A 27,839-nucleotide genomic window follows, 5' to 3' on the forward strand; every position below is an offset into this window, starting at 1 on the left:
CTAGAAGGAACTTTCAGACTTCTTATAATACTAAATACACTTCACAGATTCACAAGACCAGTCCCACATCTGACACTCCAGTCTCTTTCATGTGTAGATCTCCTACTGACATCAGCTGAAGCTCTACACAAATAGGGAGAACAGAGCATCAGAGTCAAGTTTCACGGTATGGTTTGGAGAGGTGAATTTTGTCCACAGTCTGAACAGGCGATGTGGCTTAGTACCAGGAATTACCTTCCTGCTTTTCCTTCTCCTTGTCATGTGGTTCATTCAGGTGGACTATAGCTGGCTGGTTAGATCTAGTTTTTCAAACGTTTATGTTGCCTCTTTGGTCGGAGCAGTTAGCCAGTATTCCAGGCCTTGCAGGATTGTTTCAATTATGAGAAGTTAATACTATGAGTCAGGTACTTTGTTGGTGTAATCTTATTTGCTTACAAAGAATCTACCCAAAGTCCTCTTTCCCTAAACACAGTAGAAACAAACAACAGAAAGAAATTCCCTTGATCAGAATTCCCCCAATGTGCCTGTTCAGTGAACTCTGTCCATCCATTTCCCCTCATGGTCCTGCTCACACCAGGCTTTCTGCTGGCTTTGTGCCTCTAACACTCACAGTCTTCAGAACCAAATCCTAGCACTTGTGACTGCCACTGCCAAACCAATTAGCTCACACTGCTTAGCACTGACCAGCCATGCAGCCCATCCCCTTGGGCAGAGTGCTCCCCGCCCCTATTTCCAGCTGTCTTTACCATATAAAAGGCGTTTCCTCCCCACGTCGGCTTTCATAGTGTTTGGTTTATTTCAGTAAATGTGCTGCTATTATGACACTACAGCAATGCCAACTCAGCAGATAGTACCTGGTTACATTCTCTTGTTCCCTGCTGATCATACTGTAGATGTGTCAAATTTTATATGTTATAGAGTCACGTACATCTCTCTGTGGTTCAATCCACAGCACGTTCTCAGTTCAGTTTGTGGTACTGGTGACGTACAATTCCATTTATGCTAATGACAACTGAGACATTAGAGTCCTATACAGCAGTTTTATATCAACACTTATTTTCTGTTGGATCACAGCAAGCCTGTGCTTAAAGACAAAAACATACTTAAAATTAAATACATACTTAAATGCTTTGGTAAATTAGGGCCTTTGTAGAACATTAGCAATTAGAGCATGCCTGATCATGCGTTTTCACTACTTTTAGTGCTTCTAAAGTGCAGTCTTAAAAGAAAATGAATTAATGCATTAAGAGAAATAAAAAAGGCTCCAGATAATAAAATGTAAGTAGAAAGAGGAAGAACAAAAATATAAAAAAACCAAACAAATGTATTATACCTTCAAATAAACTGGGAGACTATCCTTTTGGAATAATGATCAGACCAGGTACTAAATATTTTTTAACCTTAGGCAAAACTCTCCGCTCAGAACCTTATTGAAGATCAAGACTCAACGTTCTGCTCTTCCTACATGTGCATATCCCCACTAAAAGAGCCTCTGCATGTAGGGAGATGAGACATCAGATGAGAGGTTCTGAAATGAACCGAGAATGTTGTCCATATAAGGGAACATTTCTACAGGATGTTTTTATTACTCAAGCTAGGTTCTTATGCCCAAGTAACTACTTATATGTTTTTAATTGTGAGTTAACTACATTAGTCATGGAGTTTTATGTACTTTGCCAGTGGCACCTGGGCTGCAAGACCTTGGTGGTAGAAAAATCCTATTAAAAGGGGAGTTGCAGCAGCACAAACCTGCCACCACCACTATTTCCACAAAGGGCTAGCCGTGAAGAAGGTGTGGCCAAAGGCCCAAGAGATGAGCTGACTCCGCACATTTCCTGAGCAGCCTCCACTGGATACTGGAGGAGCTGGAATTTAAAACAACCTCGCTCTTAACTGAAACTCTAAGTAGTGCTATTACGATATACCCTTTAGAATGAAGCTCCTCAAAGGCACAGCTGTACTGTGTACACTTCATATTGCAATTGCACCTCCATCACCCCTGGCCATGAATCAAACCCCTCAGGCCCAATTCAGAAAAGCATCTTCACGCAGGAAAACACTTAGTCACTTGCTTAGCTTTAAGCATATGATTAAGTGCTTCCTGGATAGGGATGGATTTAATTACGAGTTTCAGGACTTTCCTGAATTGGGTCATAGATGGTAATGCAATAATTTAATGGACATTATAGAAGCAGCATTCTTTTTATATTATAGTGATTTCCTTTTCCCTTGACCATTTGAAATATACATTTTATTTCACTTTTTCTACCGGTGACACTGTAAACTACTTTTGGCTGGATCCAGTTTTTTCAGATATCTACACTGGTTCTCAAACAAGTTTTCATGGCATAAAAAAAAATTCAGAAGTTATTTTTTATCCATTTCGTTCAGATTTTTGCACAGCTAATCTACTCAAATTGTTATCTTGGTGAATCTATAACCATTTTTAGTATACAGTGTAATAGATGTATGTCTTGGTAGCTGTTAACGTGGTTGTTGATCCCTGGAATTGACCCAGACATTCATATGTTTATGGTATAGATAATGTCTTCTAAGAGCATTTCCTCAGCAGAGGTGGAACATTCCAGGTAAAGTGTGCATCATTTTTGTTGAATGCATGATTTCAACAGGGTGGAGGGGGAATCACGTGCATGAAGTCCTAATTGACACCAAAAGGACTATTGCTAATCAGAAATACTGCTTATGCTTCACTATTCATCTTTTTGTTATTGAAGCTGATTGGCTGTAATTCAAAGGGCAAATATGCTTCAAACTCTGGTTGTCTATACTCTGCATGGAGCATGGGGTATCTGAAAGATTACCCTTCTAGAAAATGTACACTGTCACAGTATTAATGTTCACCATGTGATGCCTGATAAAGAAAAATAACATTAATTTTAAACAAAAAAAGTGCATTTGAAAGCAAAAAGACCAAAAAAAAGCACCCTACTGTCAAAAGTTATGTGGTGGATTGCTAGATATATCACAGTACATTTCTAGAAGGAATGAACGTATGAAAGGTTATGCCAGGGTTCTAGAAATTGTCTCTTTATTTGGGCCTATAGCCATTATAGAAGTCAATCTCTTAGCTACTGGTTTTAAATATCTTTCAATTACATCAAAATTAGATCTGAATGACAGATCGTATTTTTCCAATATGCCTAGAAACTTTGTTGTGTATTACTACTCAAGTTGAGAATTTGTTTAGTAGAATCGACAAAAGAAACCATTTTCATGAGTTTTCAGAATCATGTGACACAGCTGTGATATGGGACTGACAGAAAGCAGTCACCTGAAGCAAAGAAAAATCATATATGCTGAAATACTAACTCCACAGATATCAATGGCAAAACTCGCATTGACTTCAGTGGGCCAAGATTTCATCTATAGGGTCTGATCCAAAGCCCATTTAATTCAACTAGAAGACTCCCATTCACTCCAGAGAGCTTTGGATAGGTATACAGAGTACAAAAAATGTTTTGGAAAATGAGAGTTAGGTTTAATGATGCTGTTTGAATGTGTGTAATCATTTTTTGGGTACTGAAACAGTCTTCCCTGGAAACAAGAATTCTCATTTTAAACTCCTTTTAAACAAAATAAATAGAAAAACCTCAAAATGTAAAACTATTGGCTAGTGAAAATGAAACTGAAGAACACATAGTACCAAGCCATTTTCAGTAGTACAAGGGGTTATTTGCTGTAATTCATTAGCCATTTTCACCCGCTTTGAAGAAATATCATTCTTAAACTGCCTGTTCTTTTGTTCATAATGAAACTGTTTGGATTTTCCTCTATGCGATCCATTTCTCTTTTACGTGCAATACAGCAGCATTTCATATTGCAAATCTTTTTGAGAACTATAGCTTGGTACCATTGTTAAATCTTTTCTGAAACCTGCATTTTCATTCTGTTTTCATTGGTAAGCAGCATATTTATTTTATATAATATTTTATATAAAACATTCTAATATTAATATAATAAAATTAAAATTACCTTTTACAGAAGAATTATCTGAAGGTGGTTTTACTATAAGCAGTATTAAGCTGGTTGACTAAAGTGCCAGCAGTGGAGAGCATTGTTCCATGCAGCCATTCATCTTGCTATCAAACTTTGTGTTGGGTCATCGCAGACTTGGGTTAAAAAGAGAGATTCTGATCCCAAAGAGCAGGTTGGAAGAGATTGTGGAACTCATTAAATACAGTCTAAAAAGAGGAGGTAATGATTGCTCACTACATGAGCTCTCCCTACTGGTCAGACTCAGAACTGCAATGCGGTTAGCCACACAAGTGGATGCTTGTCTTCTTTGAAGAAAAGTACCACAGTGGAGGCTATATGAGTGAAGTCTACAGGGATAAAGGTGGCAGTTGTGGAGATATTCAAGCCCCTCTTTGAATAAGCCTTAGTCGGTATCAGGTGGCGTGGAGAACGATGATGATACATACAGCAGAAACAAAATACTTTCTCCTTATACCTGAGTACTCAGATATTCCGGTGTCCTCTGTGTAAAATGCCCTTCAAACCACCTTGGGTATATGGTGATAATAATGTATGGTGTGGTCATCAGAAGCGTTACTGACATCATCAGACACAGTGGGATGTAGATTTTTGAAAGTGAAAGGGGGTGGGGGGGGGAAAGAGTGAACTGTCTTCTTTCTTTTTCTCTCCTGCTTCATTCTTGGTTTAGAACACATGAAACATGAAAACATACGAGTTTTCCACATCCATTTAGTGCCACAAACCACAAACATAGCTCCTCAGCTCTCCTTGTATTCTCCATGTTCTAGGAAGTCAAATAGATGCAACTGTAAGAATCAGGCCAGTTTTAAAATCTGCTTGTCTATTTTTATTTGGAATCATCTTCTCCTGCTTTCTGTGCTTGTTTTTGTTGTGTTATTTGAAAACTGTTTAACTGTTATTTGAAAACATTTTATCATACTATTACATGCTTTTCACTTGCATTTTTCAGCTATTTCATTATTTGATTCAGTGGGGTGGGGCGCTATTTACCAAATGTTACCAAAGCAATGCTTGCATTACCCCCATCCTGTAATATTGTAATACCCAGACAACCTTTGTAATTTGAGAGTTCTGTAGCTGGAATCTTCAGCAGATAAACTAATGGATCCTACTGTGCCTTGATATAGTTGCAGCATAAGCAAAAGGGGTGATATGGGAATAGATTCAGGAAAGGACTGAGCAGAGAGGCTAGGATTCCAGATATGTAGGTTAGAATATGTAGAATTTAGTCTATAGCGTATAACTGAAAAGAACATAGAAGGTATAATGTCAAACTATTGAATGGCTATATCAAAAATCAGCAGGGTAATATAATTGAAAAAATAAATTACCTACAGTAATGTAGAGGAGGATTGGCTGCAGGTGACAAATCTGGTAAATAATGATCTTGTTTTTAAAGGCCTAATTTCCTGTTCCTGTTTATTTTCCCCTTCCTAGACAATACTTTTGTTGACAAGCCCGCATCAAAATTTGCCCAAATGGACGGAGAGCAGACACCAATCATCCCAGTCCATCAGGTTATTGACAAAGTCAAGGGGTACTGCAGTGCTCACTCAGACAACTTCTATAAAAATATCATGATGTCAGACACATTCAGCCATAGCACAAAGTTCTGATTGGGTTTCTGAACTTCTGAACCACAGAGACAACACGCAGCCTGGAGATTCTAAACAATGGAGTACTTGGAGACTGAGTGGGGAGAATTGTATTACCAGATGTAGTCATTTTTCCCATGGTATATTGTCATCCTCTTAACAGCTTCTTCTCGAGAAAAGGTTTTTTCACCATTAAGAGAGTCAGTCATTTAGTATTGATACTGATATTTTCCCACCATGAAATAAAGACTGTTTTCAAACACCAGCTGTATGCCAGCCAACAGGATACTGGGACAGCTAATTTAGGTGTGATCCTATGTGTATATTTGCAAAACTGAAGAAGTTCCATAAGCCCATCTCTCAATAATGTCAGATCTGAATGGGTACAAGACTTGGGTCTGTTAGAGAAAACAGGAGAAGTATCCCACAGTACACACAAGCTGTTGGATGCAGCTTTCTTAGTCGGACTCTTCTTCATGAGAAATGTGGATTTTCCTGACTGTATTTCCTAAACTCTTAATGTTTAGGTGTCCATTGCTGACAGTGTTTTCCACAGGTGAGGAAAACCCTAACTTCAGTGTCAAAGGTTATTTTGACCAAATGAATAAGTAAATCTCCAGGGCTAACCACACAAAGAATATTGGATCTAAATATTGCATACAGAAACTAGTCTGTAAACGCTGGGCCACATTGTATCTATGTGCACAGAAAAGCATTTATCACATACATGCGCACCAGGATTTGCTTGTGATAAGGGTGTGCAAGCCCCTGAGAACCCTCCTGCAAATTTTAAGCCCATACCTGTGTGTGTGGTTTCAGTTGGTGCAGCATCACTAAATAACCTAATTCCAGACTTTACACAGAGGCATACGTTTCAATATTCATTGATGTACAAAAAAGCAACACCTCCCATTGTAACCCCCACATTGGTATGTGTGAGCCCATGCGGAGTGCTCATGTTGGTCAAGTGAAATGGGAGTTGTTAGCATGTACATTCATAGCAAATATTACAAAGGACCCCTCACTTTGTAAATCATATAGTGCTATAAATTTATCAGTTACAATACATTGCAGATCCCTTGTAAGCCCACACGTTAACTTGTCCATTTTCTATATTGTGGCCATATTGTGTGTACAGAGAACTTCTGTCACATGACATTGCAATTTGTGAAGGCTCTCAAGGTCACACTACATTACACAATAGCATTCAGCATCTACATGTGGACTTGCATCATCCATATCTTCAAGCTTTCACTGGCATCAGCTGATTAAACTAAATATAGATCTGTACTGTTTGAGATGCAATGACCAAGCAACGTAAACTGAGTTCTGTATCATTGTGCTATGCACAGAAGTGTGTGCAGAAGACAAAGAAGAACATAAAATACTTTACTTTTCCAAGCCGTGGCGCAATATGGCCATTTCTAACCCTATTATCAAAAGGGTACAACTATTCTTAAAAATATGCAGAAACCAGGGCCTGCTCTAGGTTTTTTGCCACCCCAAGCTCAGGTGGGGCTGGGGCTCACAGGCGGCGCTGGAAGCGGAGGGAGTGAAGTCACCTTCTCCCAGGGCCTGCAGGGGCTTTACCCCCTCCCCCGCCCGGCCGCGCCGACAAGCCCCGATATAAGAGGTGGCACAAGGCAGCACAGCAGCCAGTGCGCAGATGCGGTGGCGCAGCCCCGGCAGGTCTCGCCCTCTCCTCCCCAGGTAGCGGCTGGGCCCTGGCAGCTCAGAATCCCGGGGCTGGGGCTTCCCCTTCCCACTGAGGCCAGGGGTGCGGCGCCCTCACCCCGTCTAAGTGGCGCAGCTCCAAGAGCGCAACTGCCCCCCGCAAAAAAGGGTGGCCGGATGCTGCCCCTGGAAATGGGCCGCCCCAAGCACGTGCTTGCTTTGCTGGTGCCTCGAGCCAGTCTTGGTAGAAACCCATGCCAAATTGTGAAACACCTGTAAATGCACATTTCATTTAAAATGTCAGCAATAGAGCTGGCCAGAAAATGGGATTTTTCCATGAAAATTCAAAAAAAAATTTTAAAAAATGAAAAACATTTTCCCCACAAGACCATTTTTCATCAAATTATTTTTACCTAAAAATTTCAATCAGTTTTGTTCATCACACTTCCACAAACCACTGGTCTGATGTCATACAGCTATTGATTCTCAGTTAAGAAGCAATTAGATGTTCAGTAACAGGGTATTTGGATTTGTACCTTTATGGGCTCTTTGCATCCACTTGTTTATAAAGATCATTTTATTCTGTGCCCACACAAAGGGAATATTATCCTTAATTATAATCACCTTGATCACTCCAGGGGAGAAATATATTTTAATCACATTCAATCCTAAAACACTATTGTGAAGTAAAAGTCCTACAAATTACATGATCAAACCTTTTTCATATTAGAGCAAAATCCTTTCATGACTGTATAAGCTAAATTCATCCCTATTGACTTCAAATGTAATTATACTAGGGATGAATTTGGTCAAATACTTTTATCAAGGGAAAGAATTTAGGGAAAATTTATGTGTGAGCATTTACAGAACTTGTATATTATCATCCCACCTGCCTCCTGCAGTAGATAATAGTTTTCAGATAGTAGCTTTCTGTGAGATTTCTACCTGTCTAGGATGTTCTACAGTGACGAGAAGGAAAAGAAAATATTTCTGGACATTGAGGAATTAATGAAACACAATCGTTCAATAAAATATGAAGTAAAAGAAGTATCCTGGCTGAAGCCTAGCTGTAACCTAACCAACAGATTAATGTACAGTTGCCTATATTTTTGCTAAATTAAGAATTTGCTCTTTTTTTACTACCATGTAGTAGTCCTTAACTGTCTATGTCAGATGTTCTTGAATGTTCTCACTTTTGCAATGTAAAATCTCTACTTTGTTGTTGATGTAACAACCTCCCTTGTATATACTTATTTATTTGTGAGGTTAAATATGTCAACATATATGTTAGCTCCATAATCTCTGTCCTTGTTATTTTAAGCTTCTGATTCATCATAGGAGGAGAGGGAAAGAATAATCTCTCATACTTTTTCCAAAATTGTGAAATAGTTTACTGTAGTTGTATCTTTTACCAATATGAGGGAAAAATGACAGTAATTTGAAATATTAGTTAGTGGAAGTTAGTGTAACTGATTTAAAGATGGACTAAAGTGGAAAGAAATATTTTTCAAATAAATATTCATGTTATTAGTGTTACAAAGAATTAAAATATTTTAATAATGACTTTTTCTTTCTTACAGTTCAATGAGAAAACATTGTTTGGTGGAATGTTGGAAAATAAGCTGCCGCTTATTCAGTATGTGCACTGGGGTTTGCATAGCCAAAACTCTGGGAATAAATCCACTTCAGCCGGGAATGTATTTTGCACAATTCCTTTTTTCTTGTTGCGATTAATTCAATGCCAAATCCAATGCATGACTGAAGAGTTATGCTGGGTCATTCATTTAGTGGCAACCCAGTTATATTGACACACTGAAAGGGGAACAAAAGCAGAAATCCTATACTATATGCTGGCATGGTATTTTCACATGACTATAAACAGATCATCTTAAACTCTGATTTACACCAAGGTAGTTAGTTATTCATCTCCATTTGTTTCTAGGGGCAGGATTTGGCTCTTAAGAATAACTTCAATATCTTAGCAGGGTTTAAACAATCTCATAATGTTTAGTATTTTGACTAATCACTGCTAAAATATTTTAGCCAATTGTCATACCGCTTCACCAAAATCATACTATAAAAATAGTCGAGTCATTGCTATGGCTTACATGCAAAAGTTCTAATGTTAAACTGCAAAGAGCACAGAAAGCCACTGAAATGTATTTCATCTACGACCCCATATGTGAGCCTCAGCAGAGAAAATGCACTTACAATACAGTAAAAAGTAGGAGGATTTTTTAGAAAAGTGTTTTGACATTCCCATGAACACGGAGTAGAATACCATCATTTTCATCCTGAAATATAGTTATTGGGATTTGTTTTATTATAAAGCAAAATGACATGAGCAATGCTGCTTTGTGTCTTTGCCGTGCTCTGTAGCAGTGGTTCTCAACCACTGGTCCGGGGCCTCCTGGGGGGCCACGAGCAGGTTTCAGGGGGTCCACCAAGCAGGACCAGTGTTAGACCTGCTGGGGCACGGGGCAGAAAGCGAAAGTCCCACCGCATGGGGCTGAAGTGTGGGGCCCTAAGCCCTGGCCCCTGGGGCGGAAGCAGAAACCTGAGCAAATTAGTTTCACAATGTCCCCTGGGGCCTTGGGTAATTGCCCTGCTTGCCCTTAACTCGGGCCCTGGCTTTGATATGCAGAAAAGCAGTTACTGTGGCACAGGTGGGCTGTGGAGTTTTAATAGCATGTTGGGAGGGCCTCAGAAAGAAAAAGGTTGAGAACCCCTGCTCTATAGCAAATTAAAGCAAATTTTGCAGTTGCAAACATTTGCCAGCATTTTGTACAGCCTGTCAATTAAGCAAAGCAGCATAATCATTCCATGGTAAGCAACTAACAAAAAATCATCTCAGGCTTGAGTGAGTGGTAGATACAGGATATTTTTTTTTAGAGAACACAAACTTGAAGTAGTCAGTGAAATCTCCTTGGATCATCTACACCTTGTACTTGATAAATTGCAGGGTTGCTACTAGCAGGGGTTAGGCTTCTGTGGTCTGGCTGCAGAGCTTCCTTGCAGGGAAATACACCAGATGTGTTCACTATAAGATCCTTTAATGCACTGCTAGGAATGGCTTTTGAGAGCTTAAGACAGAGGTCTCCAAACTCCCTGGGACGCACTCCCCTGGGAGGGGGCAAAGGAACATTTGCGGGGGCACAGCATGGTGGGACCCAGGCCATCCCACACAGGGGTGGGGAGGGAGTGCCACCTAGTCCCACTCTGCCCCCAGCTCTGCTCTGGCCCTCAGCTTCGCCTCCCCCTACACTGCGGCCCGGCTGCAGCTCCACTCCCACCCCCAGCCTCGGCCCCCAGCTGGGGCTCTGCTCCCAGTCCCAGCTCCATGGCAGCGGCGGGGGGGGGAGGGACGTGGATAAGGGGGGCACCCTGAGAAGTTGGGGACCACTGGCTTAAGGTATGTTACACACATTGCCACCTTGTGGCTGAACACTATTATACAGTTTAGCATTCCATTACACCTAGAACTAGACAACAACCAAATGTATATGGTAGGTAGAGAGGAAGGGCAAATATATTATCAATGAGGACGCTGAAAGAGGTGGGTCGTGCATACAGCAAACTCCCCCCCTTAGGCCCTGATCTTGCTCTGTATAGGTGGACCCCCCTGTACTCATAAGGAGGTCACTGCCTTCAGTGGTGCTTTGTTTAAATGCAGGGGTCTGCCATTTTGGAGTGTCTTGAAGTACCGTGGCCTTTTCTCCTCATTTTCTTATTATTTATTAAATATCAATAGCTATTTAATTTTAATCCTCTGTAAATGGCTCCTACAATAAATGGCCTCCACCAAGGCAGAGGGCTTTGCATGGGTGGCTATCACAGGGATGGGAAGACAATATTCCCAGCCAGCTTGTGGCACAGCAATGAAGCTACTTCATGACCATTACTACAACTACTCCTGTAGGAAGAGCTGTATTCTTCTATGCGCCCTCAAGTCGGATTTTGGCCACCTGGTCAATATAGTTTGCAAATCCAGTGGCTACCCCCTTGTACTGGTACACAACTGTGATCATTCAGTGCTTAAGATGCTTGCAAGAGAACTGCTTAATGCTGTAGATGGTTCCCAATGGCTAGACGGTTCCCAGCGGCTGTGTGTAACCAGCTTGACAGTACCTCACTCAGACTCTCTGGGAAGCAATTCCACTAAAGTTACAGTCCCCACCACCACATCTTTCCTTCCAAGCCACAGTAATATAACACCATCACAAATATTTATAACCACCCTCAGAACTAAACTTGCTAACAATGTTCAAATTAGTCTTCAAGATGCGGTCTTGCGGTCAGTCGAACCTGTGGCGTTCCCCGTGGTGTCAGGAGGCAGCAAATCCACTTGTTCTGATTGTGCCAAGGCCTTGCACTCTATAGTCTCTACCCACTGGGGTTCTTGCTTGTCTGAGCTCCTCTTGGGCAAACCAGCACACTGAGTGCCCTTCCCTTCTATGATCTGGAGGAGTAGCCTATTCCTCTGCAGCATGTGTCCCGCTGAGATGACACCCACCTACGATCACAGCGCAAACGCTGCTCTTTGCAACGTTTCCTTTATAGAGATGCACGGCGTAGTTTGCATGCAGTGATGACAGCACCTGGGACCCCAAATCGTATTGGGTTTTTTTGTTTTGCCTTATCTAGCTCTTTATACATGTGCCAGTCCCTAGTGACCCTGACATAGGTGACCCTGGCATAGGCAAGCTTGTTTTCTGTTGAACAAATTGTCGGCAGCTAACAACCCATGTTCCACGGGTGCTGTTCTGTAACTGATCAGTGCTAATAAGAGATCAGCATCTGACTCCACAGACTTTTTCAGTAGGTACTTCATTATTTTGACACTGTTTTCCACAACCCATTGGCTTGGAGAGAATGAGGCCTGGTGGTTACATGTCACAACCCGTATTTCACTGCAAGCTGCTTAATCTCATGTCCTCTAAACTGAGACTCGTTGTCAGACATTGGTATAATGTGTAGCAAAAACAGATTTGCTATGCACAATCACCTGTTTAGATGTAGCTTCTAGTAATGCTGTGTCAGAATAGTCTAGGACAAATAGATAGTTTATTTCCATCCAACATAAACTAATCCAGGGAGCCGATTTTTCATATGCCACCAACATGGGCTTTTTCGCTTGACTTTGCCAGTACTTTTTTGGTGGGGGTGGGTGGGGGGGCATAGGCAATAAGCCTTAAGAGCAGCCGCAATGTCGCTATACCAGCATGGGTATAAGTAGCAGTGTAGATGAGGTGGCACTGCTTAGGTGAGTAAAGTCATGCCGGAACACTAGAACACTACACAGCTCTTAACATGCCCAAGCAGTGCCTCCCCATTGCCACTTCTATTTTCAGCAGTGTAGTGGCCGCTGTCTCCCTGCTGCCAGAGCCTTTCTGTACTGCAAGGAAAGGCTTCAGCAGCAGGTGGTGGGAGGCAGCTTGCCTTGCAGTGTGCTGTGTAGCTATATGGACCCTACACAACACCACAAGTGTAGAGTAGGCCTAACTCGGGCTTTGTGGATTCCAGTAATTTTCAAAGCATGTAAGTCCCCATGAGGATCTAGGCCTCAGTGCTTAAGGTGTTTGCCAGAGTTCTGCTTTATGCTGTGTCCAGTTCCAACAGGCTGTGCATAACAAGAAGTGTTTCACTGTGCCCCATCCAGACACACACGGTCAAGGAAGCTCAGCCCTGAAAGTCAGAGTCCCCACTACCAAAATCATCAGTCCCGCTCTTGCAGTGGAGCACGGCTCTGCACAAGATTACTGTCACCTGCCTTTGAAACATGGTACTGAAGGAAGAGGGTTTGTGTGCCAAGTTGCCACTGAAGTACCAGGGGCCATTGAGGGTGGTCTGCCGGGTGTCATAGGCACTGCATCTCCCATCCTAGGTGGGACCAGTTTTATCCTACAGTACAACAGGCTCAAATCTGACCTGGGTCCTGACCCAACAGTAAGTATCACCAACTTGCCACAGCAGGACCCAAGCAGTGCTTGAGAAAATCCTAGTTAGTGAAAAGGGCAGTAAAGAGAACCAGGCTGAGGTGACCAGGCCCATCAAGCTTGACCAAGCCCTGGTAAGGCATGTGTTTATAAGGGGGAACTGAATCTGGTGACATGACAGAACTGTTGGGGGCGGGGGTCCACCCCACCCACAGAACGTGCCCCGCAGCGTGGAAATGAACCTATAAATGGACTCAGAAATAAGGGAAACCTGAGGCCACAAAGCAAGTGCCAAGCCCCCACTGGCACCAAGACTTCCACATGCACTAGTGCTGGATACGAGGACATATCCTTTTTCAGAGAGGAGGGCAGTGTGATGCATCTGCAAAGGAAGGGAATACAATTCCTGGCAGCCCCTTCCCCACTGCATTTACTTTCCCCCTGGCCTGGTAAGGGGAAAGGTCCCGAGTCAGGAAGTGGCCAGGGTCTGTTCGGGAGTGGGAGCCACATGGCAACAGGGAGCTGGAGAGAACCCCCAGGAACTGAGGCCAGAGTCACACATGGGAAAAGCTGTGAGCGCCGGCCACCACAGCTAGGTGGAGGTCTGTGTGGGGGCAGCTGGGCAAGGAGCCAGTGCAAAGGCGCCCAAAGAGAGTCACTGAGCCTTGCTTGGAAACCCGCAAAAGTTTATTTACTGCAACGGAGACTGGACTGAAGAGGGTAGCCTCGGTACTAGGCCTGAAGAGTTCTGACTGAACTGGACTGCCCCAGTGACCCAAACAGGAACCGCAAGTGCTTACTTTGAACTGTAACTGTTTACGCCTTTGTAGCTCAGGTATTTGCAGCCTTCCCCCTTTCCTGCCAGCCCTATTAAACACCTTCCCCTTAGTCATGTGTTGTAGGGGTTATTGGGACCCAGCAGGACTGTTGCCAATAAGGCGTAGCTGAAGCACCTAAAGTGCTTGCTGCTGAAACACGGTACACCAGATACGCTATTGGACCCAAAAGGGTCTGGTGTACAGAGTAACCCCAATAATAACAGGATTTTTCCAGCAACCCAAAGCACCCATGAACCTGGCTCAACTGCTAAATCTGGCTCTTTGTATCCCTATCACAAGTGAAATGGAGCCAAAGAGCACTGCAGATTTAGGGGTATTCAGGGGAAAGAGCAAATAATAGTAATAAATACAGTCCAGATTTTTTTCCCAGCTGCGCCTACAGTCTCAAAGGTCTTGCCCAGTCTTAAATCAGGCTGTGCACATAGATCCCACCTGTATTCTGTTGCTTGAACTCTTTTTGATAGATCTGGTTCTCCACGTGGAGATACCCCATCACTAACAATCACAACATTCTTTCCTCTCCCAAAATGGTTCTGAAATTTGGCTGCTGAGTGCTTTACTTTGGAGTGCTGGCCAACTCTTTACTGGTTCAATATTAGATTATTTTGGGAGAGGGGAGGGGGCGTCCAGAAGTGTGCGGTGCTTTAGCTGCTGATTGACTGATTCTGATAGTCCCCACAGTGCAGTACTTCACAGAATTTCATTTCCAAACACTGTACAACTCAATTTTGAAAAAACAAAAACATTTCCTGCGTGTTTTCCGTTTCTCCTCTGCCTGGTTCCAATTATAAAATCCCTCCAGCAGAGGGCAGTGTCATATTACTATGTGTAAAGCTGTTTAAAAAACAAAAAAGACAAGAAAACCTCAGCAAGATGCTTCCATAAATAAGCCTGGGTGCAAATATTAGTTGGAGGGTTCAAATCAGGATTACTAGCTTCTATATTATTTACTAAAGTCTTACGTCACAGCATAAAGTGAATGGTTTGTGCATGCACATATGGGGGTCGAGGCCTATCTGCATGCGTTCATACAGCTTTGTGGGGGAGTAGAACACTGGGGTTTTTTTCTTACACTGGTCATTGCATTTTCCCCTTTTTGCAGTAAGAGGAGGTGATGGGAATTTCAGAATCTCTTTTACACCTAATGGATCCCATTGACCAGCAACTGCTGTTCTGCTTTCAGCTAAGAATCCTTTCAAGTTTGTTCACCAGTTTGTTCCAGTACTGTACAGATTGTACAGATTACTTGAGTTTTCTGAACTGGTGTCTTGTGATTCTGAAATTCACTGTACACATTGTCTAGGGAGACAAGACGATCGTGTTGATAATGCCACAGTGTATTATCCCTACTTTTCTCCAACAAAGTAGGAGGCACAACCTGACCCTAGCAGATCATCTAATCCAAATGCAGATTTCCTACTGTTTTCCATCCACACTGGAGACAGTTCACAACTGAGGTTTACAGCTGCTTGATTATGCTTTCCGTCTCTGCATGCCTCATGTCTGTTCTGGCCTTTGTAGAGCTGGTCAGACAATTTTCAAAGGAACCATTTTCTGACAGAAAATGCGGTTTTGTCCGAATTTAAATGTTGCGTGGGAACATGTTGATTTTGATGAAATTTTAGATGGATTTTTTAAAACAATTCAAATGAAAACAAGGTGTTTTGTTTCATCTCTCATTTCCTTCCAAACTTTATTTTATTTCATCTTTTAGGTTTATTGAACCTTCATTCCCATTCATAAACTCATCCTATACGTCTGGCAGTTAAAGTAAAGTCATTGTTTACATGGACATATCAAATATACTTTTAGCTGCTAAACTGCATTAAAACAGCTACAAACAAGGAGGAGAAATCAGCACTATATGGTTACCAGCACTCATAGCTAACCCCCGAGCTCCTGGCCGCTGCAGGTGGTGGGAGCCCCCGGAGCTGCTGGTGGTGGGGAAACCCCTGAGCTCCCGGCCGCCATGGGTCCCCAGAGCTGTGGGCAGCAGGGGCACCCCACAGCTCCCGGCCCCACAGGCAGTGGGGGGATCCCCCAAGCTGCAGGGGTACCCCATAGCCACCAGCTGCTGCTGCAGGCAGCTCCTAGCTCTTGCACAGCTGCCCCACTTCAGGTGATATGGGGCCCCGCAGCTCCCCATTTTGTCGCAGATATGTTTAATAAAGTCAGACAGGTCACATACATTTTTCTTTTTTGCCCATCATGATTTAGCTGGGGTTGGTCCTGCTTTGAGCAGGGGGTTAGACTAGATGACCTCCTGAGGTCTCTTCCAACCCTAATCTTCTATGATCATATAGAGAATGCCAGTGGAACTCATCCAGGCCTGGAGGTCTGCAGACCTCCTTTCGGTGAATTTGTTGTTATTAGCTCTATTTGATTTTGTAAGATACCTTTTGTCACAGGGTGAGCTAGGCCTTTAAGAGGACGTCAGGCACAGTCGCCACCTCCCATATCATGGGATTGTAATCTAAGGATCAGAGGACTGAGAATGAGTAAGGCCTATTGAACAGTGGGGGAAGCAGATATAAGGGCTTCCTGTGTGTAAAGGGAAGGCTTGTAGCAGAAAAGGCCAGGCTAAACCCCTATGGGATAGGACCTGAGCTGGTGAGGTTCCTTGTGGGGAGGGCGCTAGGGAAGGATTCCATGAGTAGTTTGGTGGAGGACTGCTGGAAGAGGCTGGGGAGAAGGCCTACACTGAAACTGGAGGCAGAAGTAGGAAGTAGCTCTAGGAATCATGAAGCAGGGCAGTGTGGAGTTGAGGGTGGACAGCTGCTGCAAAGCCTAGGGTGCCACCCTCAGAGCCTGAAGTAAGGTTTGTTTTTCCCATTGCCTCTCCAGTGCCATCTCTAATAACTGTGTGGAGAGAGATCAAGTAATGGAGGGAGAACTTAAGGTGACTTACACTCCTGGTACAATGAGTGTTTGAGCCCTCCCCTGCAAACAAGCAGGAAGGACTTAATAGCCGCACAGAATCTAGCGACTGTGGCCCAAAGTGGGCAAAATGTTTTTTTCTTTTTTGGTTTGGACTTAATTTGCCCTGGAACAAGATGACTTTTGACTTGGCTGGATAAGGCCAAGTCATCTTATCAGCCTGGAGAATAATGTCTTTGGCAGGAAAACTGAGGGACAGCCACACATCATGTTGGAGAGGTATGCTGCATTCACATACCCTATTACATCACAGGAATGACCGAATGAATGCATGACCTGCTGTTGCTTGTAGTTAGAAGAAATTAGAGGGAAAATTTGAGTACATATTTCTCACAGGTTGTGTAAAAACATTAATGAAGGTAAAGAAGACAATTCATAACTTTTTTTAATGGATCTGTACTCTGGCAAACTCTCAGTCAATGTGAGTTTCATTGTAAGACTACAGAGTTGGAGGTTTTTGCTGTTTAACAGAGCAGTTGGTTTCTTGTTACTGTTTTTTAATGCCTCTTAAACTGTGACTTTCCTACCTATTTTATTTTGCCGTTTTTTCACCCTAACTTATGTGAACTCCAATTTCAGTGAATGAGCAATCACTTTCAGTCTTATGACTGATGTAAGGGGAATGCTTGTTGTGTAAGTGTAGTGGGGTGGTCCCCCTGCTCCGGCCCTGAAGGTGTTAAAACAGCCCTGGGAGAGGGTTGCCCAGGGGAGCCAATAGTAAAAGCAGCCCTGGAGAGGGCTGTGGCTGGGGGAAGAGGAATGAGAACAGCTGGGGGAAGCTGAGTGAGTAGCTGACCACAGCTGTGGCCAGCTCAGTCAGGGCCCAGGAGCGGAGGAGGCTCACTCTAGCCCTGGAGTGGGAAGGGCTAGCTGCCTGGGAGCAAGGTACCTAGAGCAGGAGCAGTGCTGGGGAAGGGCAAAGGGAGCTGGGGAGCTCCAGCCTGGCAAAGGCCCAGAAAGGTATTGGGGCTGCAGAGGGGCAGCCTGGGAATAGGCAGAGGCAGCTGGTCCTAACCCCTTGCCAATGATGAGTGGCCATTACACTGCAGTCTGCCCCAGTGAGTGGGGGCTAGATGATGACTGGCAGTAGCCACTGAGTCAAGGTGGGCTTTGAGGGCTGGGGGTTCCCCTGGGAGGGGAGACCCAGAGCAAGGGGGTACTGCTGGGGCAGAACCCAAGGTAAAGGGCACCGGGATCTGGGGGGAGGACACGAGGCCAGCAGCAGGTTGAGACATTGGCCAGTAAAGGGTGCTCCAGAGCTGGAAAGAGCTAATTCCCAGAACGACCAGCAGGAGGCACGGTGGCTGTGAGTCTTCAACCTCGCTACAGTAAGCTACTTCTGATGATGTTGAGCAGTTCCTGTATGTGGTGTTTACTGTATCTGAGGGACGAGCTCCTCAATTTGGTCATTTGAATTTAAACTAACAATATTTGTGGCAGTCACGGTAGACATTAACCAGAGACCTGGATTTATGGAAAATGACAGGAATATTCCCTAAACTGACTCCCAGGCAAGGGCAAAGAAAACACATTTACTTCCTTCCCCTGCCACTCCCAACTTAAGTATCTGTTCACATGCTCCCTTTGTTAGTAGAGCTGAACCAAGCTGTTCACTAGAGATCCTGCTGTTGGCCAGCATCTTTGTGGGTTCATATGAAAATTAGGGGCACATCACTTAGCCAGTGTTTGTGTAGGCAGGCTTGTGTCTGGCTCATCCTTGTGTCTGCATACTAAATTTATATGACTGCTTCAGCAGTGTTTGATAGCGAGGCTGCTACTGCTGACCTCAACCTGGAGTGTGCTTGTTGGTCCTGCTCTGAATCTGCCAGCCAAAAGTGTCAGCACCTTAATCTGCCCATTTAAAGAAATGCATCCAGCACTGAAGAAGCAGTGAAACAGGGCTGGGCAGAAAGATAGTGAGAATTTGCAGCGGGGCATAGGGATTGAGAGAAAAAGATTATTTTCCTAAACCTGTCACTTTAAAGCGATGATCAAGCAAGCAGTCTAGACTCAAATCTGCTAGTGATTATAAGAGTAATCTGTTTTTAATTGGTGGCCTACACTTGTGGGCATGCAGCTTTGGACATGCAAAACATCTGCAGAGCATTCTTTCAGGCAACAACATCTGTGGATACTTACATGCCACAATGATGGGCATGGCCTAAGAACCTAGAGAGATTGTACCTATGCATGCACAAGAGTGCACAAACTTCAGGCCATCTTTATGAAAAGAGGCCACGTGTCCCCCGACCCCATGTACCCAAAACAAAAACAAAAAAACTAAATAGCCGCTGACTGTACTAAGGTCCACTACACAAAAAAAGTCAACATTGTCCAGTTGCCTAAAGTTACACACATCTATATTTAGCCCCAAATTTAGGCTTGATTTTTATTCTCTTTATAATCAGGGAAAACATCTTCTCACAGATTTTTGGACTGGACTTCATGTATCCTGGCCCTGGTTTGCTACCCAATAGATTTTTCCTGTGCATAAATCTTAAAAAGGCTCGACCCAGACATTATAGGGTTAGGCACTCATTATAGGGTTAGGGTTTGCAGCTGCTTATTCTTGTAAGCCTGACATTTTGGTGTGTAGTGCAACTGCAGGCTCCTGACTGACACATGGCTATTTACAAGAAGCCTGTTCTTTCTGTGCCTGGGAACAATTTCCTAATAAAAAGGTGGGCTGTGAAAAAACAGCAGATGCAATAGCTAAGGAACAAACAATGCTATTGCATTATGGAGTGTTTTTACTCATTACTGTCTTTGAATAATCATTGATGACTCAGTTCTGAAGTGCAAAAAAATAAAGCTTGGACTAGCCCAGCTAAGGTGCAAGCTTGCATAATTTCAGCTCTTAGCTGAGAGAACCTTAGTTCCCCATCTGTGCACACCTAACACCAACAGCCAGGCTCAAGCTAGGCAGATCCAGTTCAGCACACACTTCTCTTATAAACATAATGGCAGCTAAAATGGGACCATTTTTCTATAACTCTGCTGCCACATACTTATTATGGCAGTCTTTTTATATACCCGAATCAAAGCTCATTAAAAGCCATTGGAAAGACTCCCATTGACCTTAGTGGGCTTTAGGTCAGGCCTTATGAACGCTCTCCCACCATTCACAGCTCATTCAGATTGTACTGTGGCTCACTTCCACCGATGGAAAATTTAGTCCATGCCTAGCTTGTCACAGTGTCTCATTCCCATTCTAACATGAATATCAGGTTCATAGGGAATTAGCTTCCCACCCTTTGGGTCTGATCCTGCAGCCCTTACTCACGTGGTATCAAAAAGTCCCTCTGAGTGAGGGGTGTAGGAACAGTGGAAATGGCTAAGATAAAGTAGATCTAGAACAAAGAACAGAGCTGGAAACCAAATCAAGAGCATGTCCCCAGGTTGATGTTGCCAAAGCTTCTCCTGACTGCTGCTTTGATATGCAGAGTGAGGGACAGTAAAGCCATTGGGCCCACCACCCTGGCAGACCTTTCTGGGTCTAGTGGAGGTGTAGGGGTGACTGGAAAGCCTGTAGTGTGTTATAATTTCCACTTCATCCAGGGTTCATCCAGCTGCACAGAAATGACTTCTCACTTGCATAGTTTAGTGTCTTATAAACCCACAGCATAGCATTAGCAAAAGCTCAACGTCTGGGAGGAAGAGGCTTGTCCACACCCAATCTCAGTGGCTTGTTTTCCCTCTGAAAGATTTGGCCCAGAGGCACTTTTCTTCAATGGCTCTTTTAGTGACTTCATTTACATGTATGGAAGTGCTGCCTTATCTCACAGCATAACTTACAATGAAATTTATCTATCCCTTATCTTTTTAATGAGTCTGACCCTACAACACACCACACTTTGTACCTACTTTATATGTAAGGAAAACGAGGAAAAATAATGCAACTGTGTCAGGGGGAAAGTGTTCAATTCTGTAAGTCTGTTTTCTTTGAACATGCCACTGAAATGTATGAAAGACAGGAAAATAGGATGTAATTTGTCATATTTGGGAGACAAAAATGCAAACACTGGCTCACATTTTTATCTTCACATGGAAGCAGATTTTGAAGTACACCACTAATATGTGTTTTTGCACAAACTTTGTTTGATTCCTAGCTGAGTAAAGTTGAGGCCCAGATGGCCAGTTACACATACAGTAGTTGTGTATGACAGTGAATCAGACAAAACATGCTGCATTGTGATGACTGGTAGAATAAATATCATTCACAAATGCACTTATTAAAACAGAAACTGCTTCCTCTGCTTATCCTGATAAATCAGTCCCAAGAATCTGTCAATCAACTTACAAATCTGATTTAAAAGCTAAAAACAAAGTCAATAGTTAAAGCTAAAAAAAAATCTAGCCTGGAATTCTAGCTTTAAATTGCATCACTTGTCCGTTGTATTCATAAAGCTTGAATATGGAAGCAACAAATGTAGCAATCTAGTAAGTAAGGTCTCTAGGCTATTGCATGAGAAATAGGTACAAGTATAGGTAGAGCTGAGCTTTAACACACTACTAAGGTAATAGGCTCCTAACCCAGTGAACCCACATCACAGGGCAAGAAGCATTTCTTCCACCATGGAACTGAAACAGACACTTATTTTCAAAGGAAACGATTGTGCAGTTTGCCTAGTGGCTGAAAAGTGACCTTGTTTGTGACAGCATCATATGGGAGCTCTGTTTCTGATACTTCACTAATCCAGTTTTCATCTTTCCTTCAAGCTGATTTAACAATCACAAGAAAAAAAGGCCTGCTGGTTTAAACTGTTTACACCTGAACAAAGTGAAGTGTAGACGGAGGAGAGAATGTAGAGTTTTAAGGTACATGGCTGGGAGTAAAGAGAGTGGGGCTCTATTCCTGCCTCAGGAACACATTTCCTGTGACCTTCAGCAAGTCACTCAGTTCCTCAGTACAGAGGTGCCAGAGCAGGGGGAGGAGGTGGAGAGAGGCAAGCAAGGGTAGGGTCTGGGGGGTGGGGGGAGAAGAGGTGGTATGGGGTGGCGGGGCCATGGTTCAGGCACCAGTGATCCCCCCTGCCCCCCCCCACACACACACACACACTTTTTTAGGAACCTTCTGCCTCAGTAACTCACTCATCTCTAAAATAGAGAAGTTACTTCTGCTCAGTAGCTGGTATGATTAGCATATGGCACAGTGACAGATGGGTCATGGACATGAAGCCCTGTGTGTGTAGTTGTGTAAGGCCTGGCGTGTGACCTATCATGGTACAGCATGGGATGGTGCAGTCTCCTTCCTACCCCTGGGTTGTTCAGACATGCCAGGATCACTGAAGTGATAAAGCTGAATGAGGGCCTGGCTGCTGCACTAACTGAAATCATTTCCCCAGAAACCTCTAACCAGAATCTGTGTTTTGCAAAACTGCACAGCACATTATTATGCAATCAATGAAAAGGCCTACCCCACCCGCATCCTTCAATCCTGGATCCTGTGTAACCCCCCTCATTCATCCCTCCTCTCCCCCCCCCCCCCCCCCCCCCCGCAAACACCCTTGCAATTCCAGCATCAGGAACAGGACAGCAGAAAAGAGGAGCAGTCCAAAATTTGGAGTCACTGCCTGTCGCCCCCTGACACTGAAGCACCAAAAAGACTTGCAGAATCTTTGAGCAAGTACATGCCCAGGAAATCTATATGCGCCAGATGTTGGATGTGTTTTCATCTGGCCTAACTTTCAACCTGCCTTTGCCCATATGTAAATGTATAGATACCTACTGCTCAAATCCCAGGGGGATGTACACAGGATGCAGAGATAGATAAGAGCTGGTTTAAAAATACCAGTCATTTTTTGTGGAAAATATAAAATTGACGTTTCCCCACCACTTTTTTTTAAAACCCAAACCTCATAAAAGTCTGGATGTTTGTTTTAAAACCAGAAACATTTTCCTTGAAAATATTTTGATTGTGTCCAAAAAAAAAAAAAAGTTGATCAAAATCAAATTGTCAACAAGCTACTTTTGATTAAAAAACAAACTTCAAGCAGCTCCACAGATAACCTCTTGAGGTCTCTTCCAGTCCTATGATTCTATGCATAGAAGAATGACTAACTCTTTTTGGAAAGAGTTATCTATTCCAGTCCCCCGCACTCATGGCAGGGCTAAAAGTATTACCTAGACCAGGGATTGGCAACCTGAATATCTCTTGGCCCACATTGCTTCCTGCAGTCCCCATTGGCCGGGAACAGTGAACCGCAGCCTGTGGGTCTGGCGATCGACCAAGCCTGCAGACATTGCAGGTAAACAAACTGTCCCAGCCTGCCAGTGCATTTCCCTGATGGGCTGAGTGCCACAGGTTGCCGATCCCTGACCTAGACAATCCCTGACAGGTGTTGAAGAAAGGAATGTGGCTACAAGCTCCTCTGTAAGCACACAATTGATGCTTTGAAAACTTGGCTAAAAATAAGCTACTCCTACAGTTACATGAGCAGTTTTGATTTTGTGTGTCCTTATGGAATATAAGGACAAGATACTTAGAATGCTGGCTACTCTTATTTATGGTGTGTTTCTGTGTTGCTCAGATCTGACAGATTTTGTCCCTTCACTAAAAATGTCTCTACCTACATTATGCTCATTTTTAATCACACAAGGAGAAGAGCTTGCTCAATAGATTAGCTGGGCCGTATGCCAAGTCACTGGCTTAACCCTACCCCAGCCTCGTTAAAGGTCATGGAATTTTGGGGGGGCTATTAGAAAAAAGGAGTTCTGTTCAGTTCCTGCTCACCATCACAACTGGCACCCCTCCTGGCCAGCTCAGCAGTAAGCCCAATAGTTGAGTGGGCATTAGTATCTCTCCTCTAAAAGCAGACCTTCCAGACCTATTAGTGGGGAAGCATTAGACAGCCTGGCTTCTGCTCCTTGTGCTATACCTGGTCTGTGGTTAGAATTAAGTGGTCAGGCTGACATTTTTCCAGCACTAAATGCACTTTAGAAAAAAAACAAATGCTACAGGAGAAATCCTGGCCCCACTGAAATAAATGGGAGGTTTTTTACTGATTTTCCCCGGGACCTGGATTTCACCCCATCTCTCCTAGTTATTCAATTCAAGAGCAGGTAGAAATTTTGCATAGGAGTCAGTTGTGGTATTTGGAAATTCCAAAGTAAAAATTACTTTCTAGTGTAAATTATGCAAACCACCACATTAAAAGTGCATCAATTTGAAATCTAGTCAGTTTCCAAAAAAAAAAAAAAAAGCAAGCTCCTTACAGTTCCTGCCAATTTATCTGATTTTTTTTTACAGTGATATTTACCTATCTTAAAACGCCTGTGTTAAAGACCCAGACAGAAGTGCTGTTTCGTGCACAAGATAGAGAAATTGATTTCTATTTTTAATTTTTCCTTGGAGGCATTACCATTTATCAATATTAATACAGCATTTTCACACAGAAGTGAGACTTAACTTGATGGTGCCACTTTACTGAAGAGTAGCTGACAAAACATTATTTGTTGGTGCACATAGTGAGATCCAGGTATCTGTATCTAATATTTCCATATGAAACTACTCTGAAAAGGACACTTGCAGTGGCTGACATTTTCAAACTCATCTAAGGGCTTTGGGTGCCCAGTTTATCCAGATGGCTTTGAAAATTTCACCCTCTAAATATTGGCTCAGATTCTACAGACCAGCAGAGTCAGGCTCACCACAAGTCTGGATTTTGAAGGATGAGGAGAGAGGGAGAATGTGTTGAACATAGTTTAAGCCATCTTTGTCAGCCCCACAACTGGGAGGACAGGCACTAACCCAGTCCCCAACATAAAAGTGAAAAGCTGGATGACTAGGCCACCACATAATCCCATAGGCAGGCACAACCTTCTACTGGCCAGTTACATTTTAAGCAGTACAAATCAGCCTTAATGAAATGGAGCATCTCAGTATTACAAACCCAAAGGATGAACTTTGTCATGTTTTCAAGATTTTCTCCATGACCACGAGGACTGGAAACTTATTTTACTACTGCTAGTTTTAAAAACAGGACTCCAGGAGCTGGGGCTTTAAGAAAAAAAATCAAATGTTAGGATAAAATGGAGAGAGTTATCAACGTTGTACCTAGCTCATTATCTCTTAAGAAGTTTGGTACAATGCCAGACAGCGGGCCTGATTCAGAACTTTCTTACACTGATGTAAATATGCAGTAATCCCACAGGAGTCACAGTGTAAAACTTAGATAAAGGAGGTCAGAAATGGGCCCTTAAGCGTTAAGTTTGGGATTTTCTAAGAGAATTTGGTTCTCAACTCCCATTGAATTTCAGTTGGAGTTGGGCACCCAATTCCTGTAGGCTCCTTTGAAAAACCCAGCCTAAAATACTTAGTTTTCATGTGACTCATCCTAGGCCAGATCCTGAGCTGGTGTAAATCAGCATAGCTGATTACATCACCTGATGATTGGGCCCTCTATAGTCCCACCTCCCCATTTGTCTCATTATACTTCTCTCCCCCCACCCCCCATCAGACATGGATATTTAAAAAAAAAGTTTTGAATACTTTGCGGACCTGGCAGTTTCAGCTTATTACTCCAAGTATTAATACTACGTGATTATGGTACCAAGCAGGTACTTGTTGCATATTGAATAACTGAAAAGATTCCCAGTTAGATTTCCTTGAAAATATTACTGACTTCTATTAGCGATAAATTCCAAAGAAGAAACTCTAAATGCTTAGAAACCAGTATATATGTCTGCCTTGCTGCATCCCGTCACCACTCTGCTTCCAAACTTCTTGTGCTGAAGCTACAAGCTAGAAGAGTAGTTACAGCAATGGATCAGCTTTTACTGTTCCTAGGTACTTGCAGCCAACTCACTTAAGGCCTGAACAATGCATTTAGTGCCTGCTTCTGATTTTGCCTACTTTGGTATAAATGGGGACTAACTCCATGGAAATCAAATTAAATCCAAATCCATCCCATAGACTTCGTATTCCATGTGTGCACACACACTATATGCTAACTGGATTAATAGGTCGTGAAAAGCACTGGCATATTCAGATCAGGCTTTCCCACAAAGTACTGTCGTGTACTCTTTTGCTGAAATGTCTTTGTATTTTTATGAACATTTACTATAAAGGGCTTGAGGCAGACAAGAGGTGTGCAAGTTCCCCCTTGCATCTCTGCCAACATATCTTGGCCTACAGCACCCCTGTGTCATTTCTGTTTGTAATTTTTTTTTATTCACCGTGGATGAAGAGGAGATTTAAAATTAGAGCTGGTGGGAAATTTTCGAACACGATGTTTCCCCTACCACCATCAGCAAGTGATTGGTTGAAAGCTAAACGTTTTGTGGAAATGTTGATTTTGATGAAAGTTCATTGCAAAACAGTTTTTAAAAGCATTTTGATAAGGTGGAAATGGAATGTTTCAGTCTTTTTGGAACAGAACATTTCTCTTTCAATACTACTTTGTTAGTCTAAGGTGCCACAAGTCCTCCTTTTCTTTTTGCGGATACAGACTAACACGGCTGCTACTCTGAAATCTAACTGTATGTCAGACCTAACTATATCAAACTTTTACCCTTATTTGGTGTTTATGTTTGAGGAACAGTTAGCCCTTGGCAGAAATTCTAAACATTTCTATACTATACTTCACTGAAATCATGACCATTACTTCTATAGAAGTATAATCAGGCCTTATAATGAAAGGTGGCTGATGCTTATAAACTAGGACAATCATAGATGTAAACTGCAGCCTGCAGTTTACATCCACCTCATTTGGACTGTATGTACACTGTACATCCTGGTTTTAGTCTAATACAATGTGAGCACTACTACACAGGGAACTGTCTTCTGTGCTGTGGTAAAATATCCCCTCTGTCTGGAAATGTGAAACTAATTTTCTGGCATATCAAGTCTTGTAAATTGAATTTGCTCATAACATTACCGCATGAGTAATGCATCTGTTCAATAGTTTCTCAGAGCTAGCTGCCAAAGCAGCAGGGTAGTATTAAATAAAAGGTATATTTTATGCTAGCATTAATGCCTTTTCAACTAAATGAATTGACCTGTTGTAGCCTATCCACACTGCTGGCATTTGTTTTAGTTTTACTTTTATGTTTACAGTGTCTTATTTCAGATGTGCTTGAGAGGTAACCATTTCTGTTCAGGTTTAAAATATCCCATAACATTATAACCCACTGGAGTCCATTATTACTCCTTTTTTGCTGGCTCTGGATCTTTAATTTATATTATAAACCAAATTCCAATTGTGAGTCTGTGGGCTCCTACAAAGAGGAAGTATATATCAAGTCTTTATGGTCTTGGGCTCAATAAACTACAAATGCAGGATACAGCTGAGAATTCTTTCCATAGGAATTTTGTTTTATTATTTTTTTAGTTTTCCAGACCGAAACAGTTATGATATATTATTTCTCTTCCCTAGGATTAGGTTTCAGTAATGGGAAGGGCTCCACTCCCTGCCATACGAGGATCACAAAATGGTCACATCTTTTGATCTTACAATTTATGCAGGACAATGTTCTAAAACCCATGTGCAATTCTACACAAGAGCATACGGGCATGTGAGTGTGTTAAGAGTATGTGGGGGGGTGGGGAATTAACTGCAAAAATGAAGCCAATGCTGCCTTGGCACTGGCAGGCTGACAAAACATACTGTAATGAATAGCTGCTCCACGATACCTTGTAACCTGAGCAGGGCTGAGGAAGAAGTGGAGGTGCGCTGCCTGTGGGGCCATTCTGGCAGCCAGGGAGCACAGCCCAGCCAGGCCCTCTTTTCCCTGGCTGCACCAGTGGGAAGGGGAGGGCACAGCTAGTAGGGCTCTGAAGGATTCCCTGGCATAGAGGGAGTCCTCAAGTGGCCAGTTAATTCATCTTTAGGGCTGCTTTG

At 42.9% G+C, this 27,839-nt stretch overlaps 1 protein-coding gene across 1 annotated transcript in view; it reads left to right on the forward strand.

Moving 5' to 3' along the window:
* The window catches only part of ADGRG6 (adhesion G protein-coupled receptor G6), a 144,234-nt gene extending 135,258 nt beyond the window's left edge, over positions 1-8,976 (forward strand). The window contains exon 24 of the mRNA XM_074948531.1: positions 5,455-8,976. Coding sequence (XP_074804632.1) covers positions 5,455-5,633 — 179 coding nt within the window. The 3' untranslated portion in view covers positions 5,634-8,976. The remainder of the gene's footprint in view (positions 1-5,454) is intronic.
* Positions 8,977-27,839: the final 18,863 nt, after the last annotated feature.

This window comes from Natator depressus, chromosome 3 (assembly GCF_965152275.1).
Source record: "Natator depressus isolate rNatDep1 chromosome 3, rNatDep2.hap1, whole genome shotgun sequence".
Classification (NCBI taxonomy): domain Eukaryota; kingdom Metazoa; phylum Chordata; order Testudines; family Cheloniidae; genus Natator; species Natator depressus.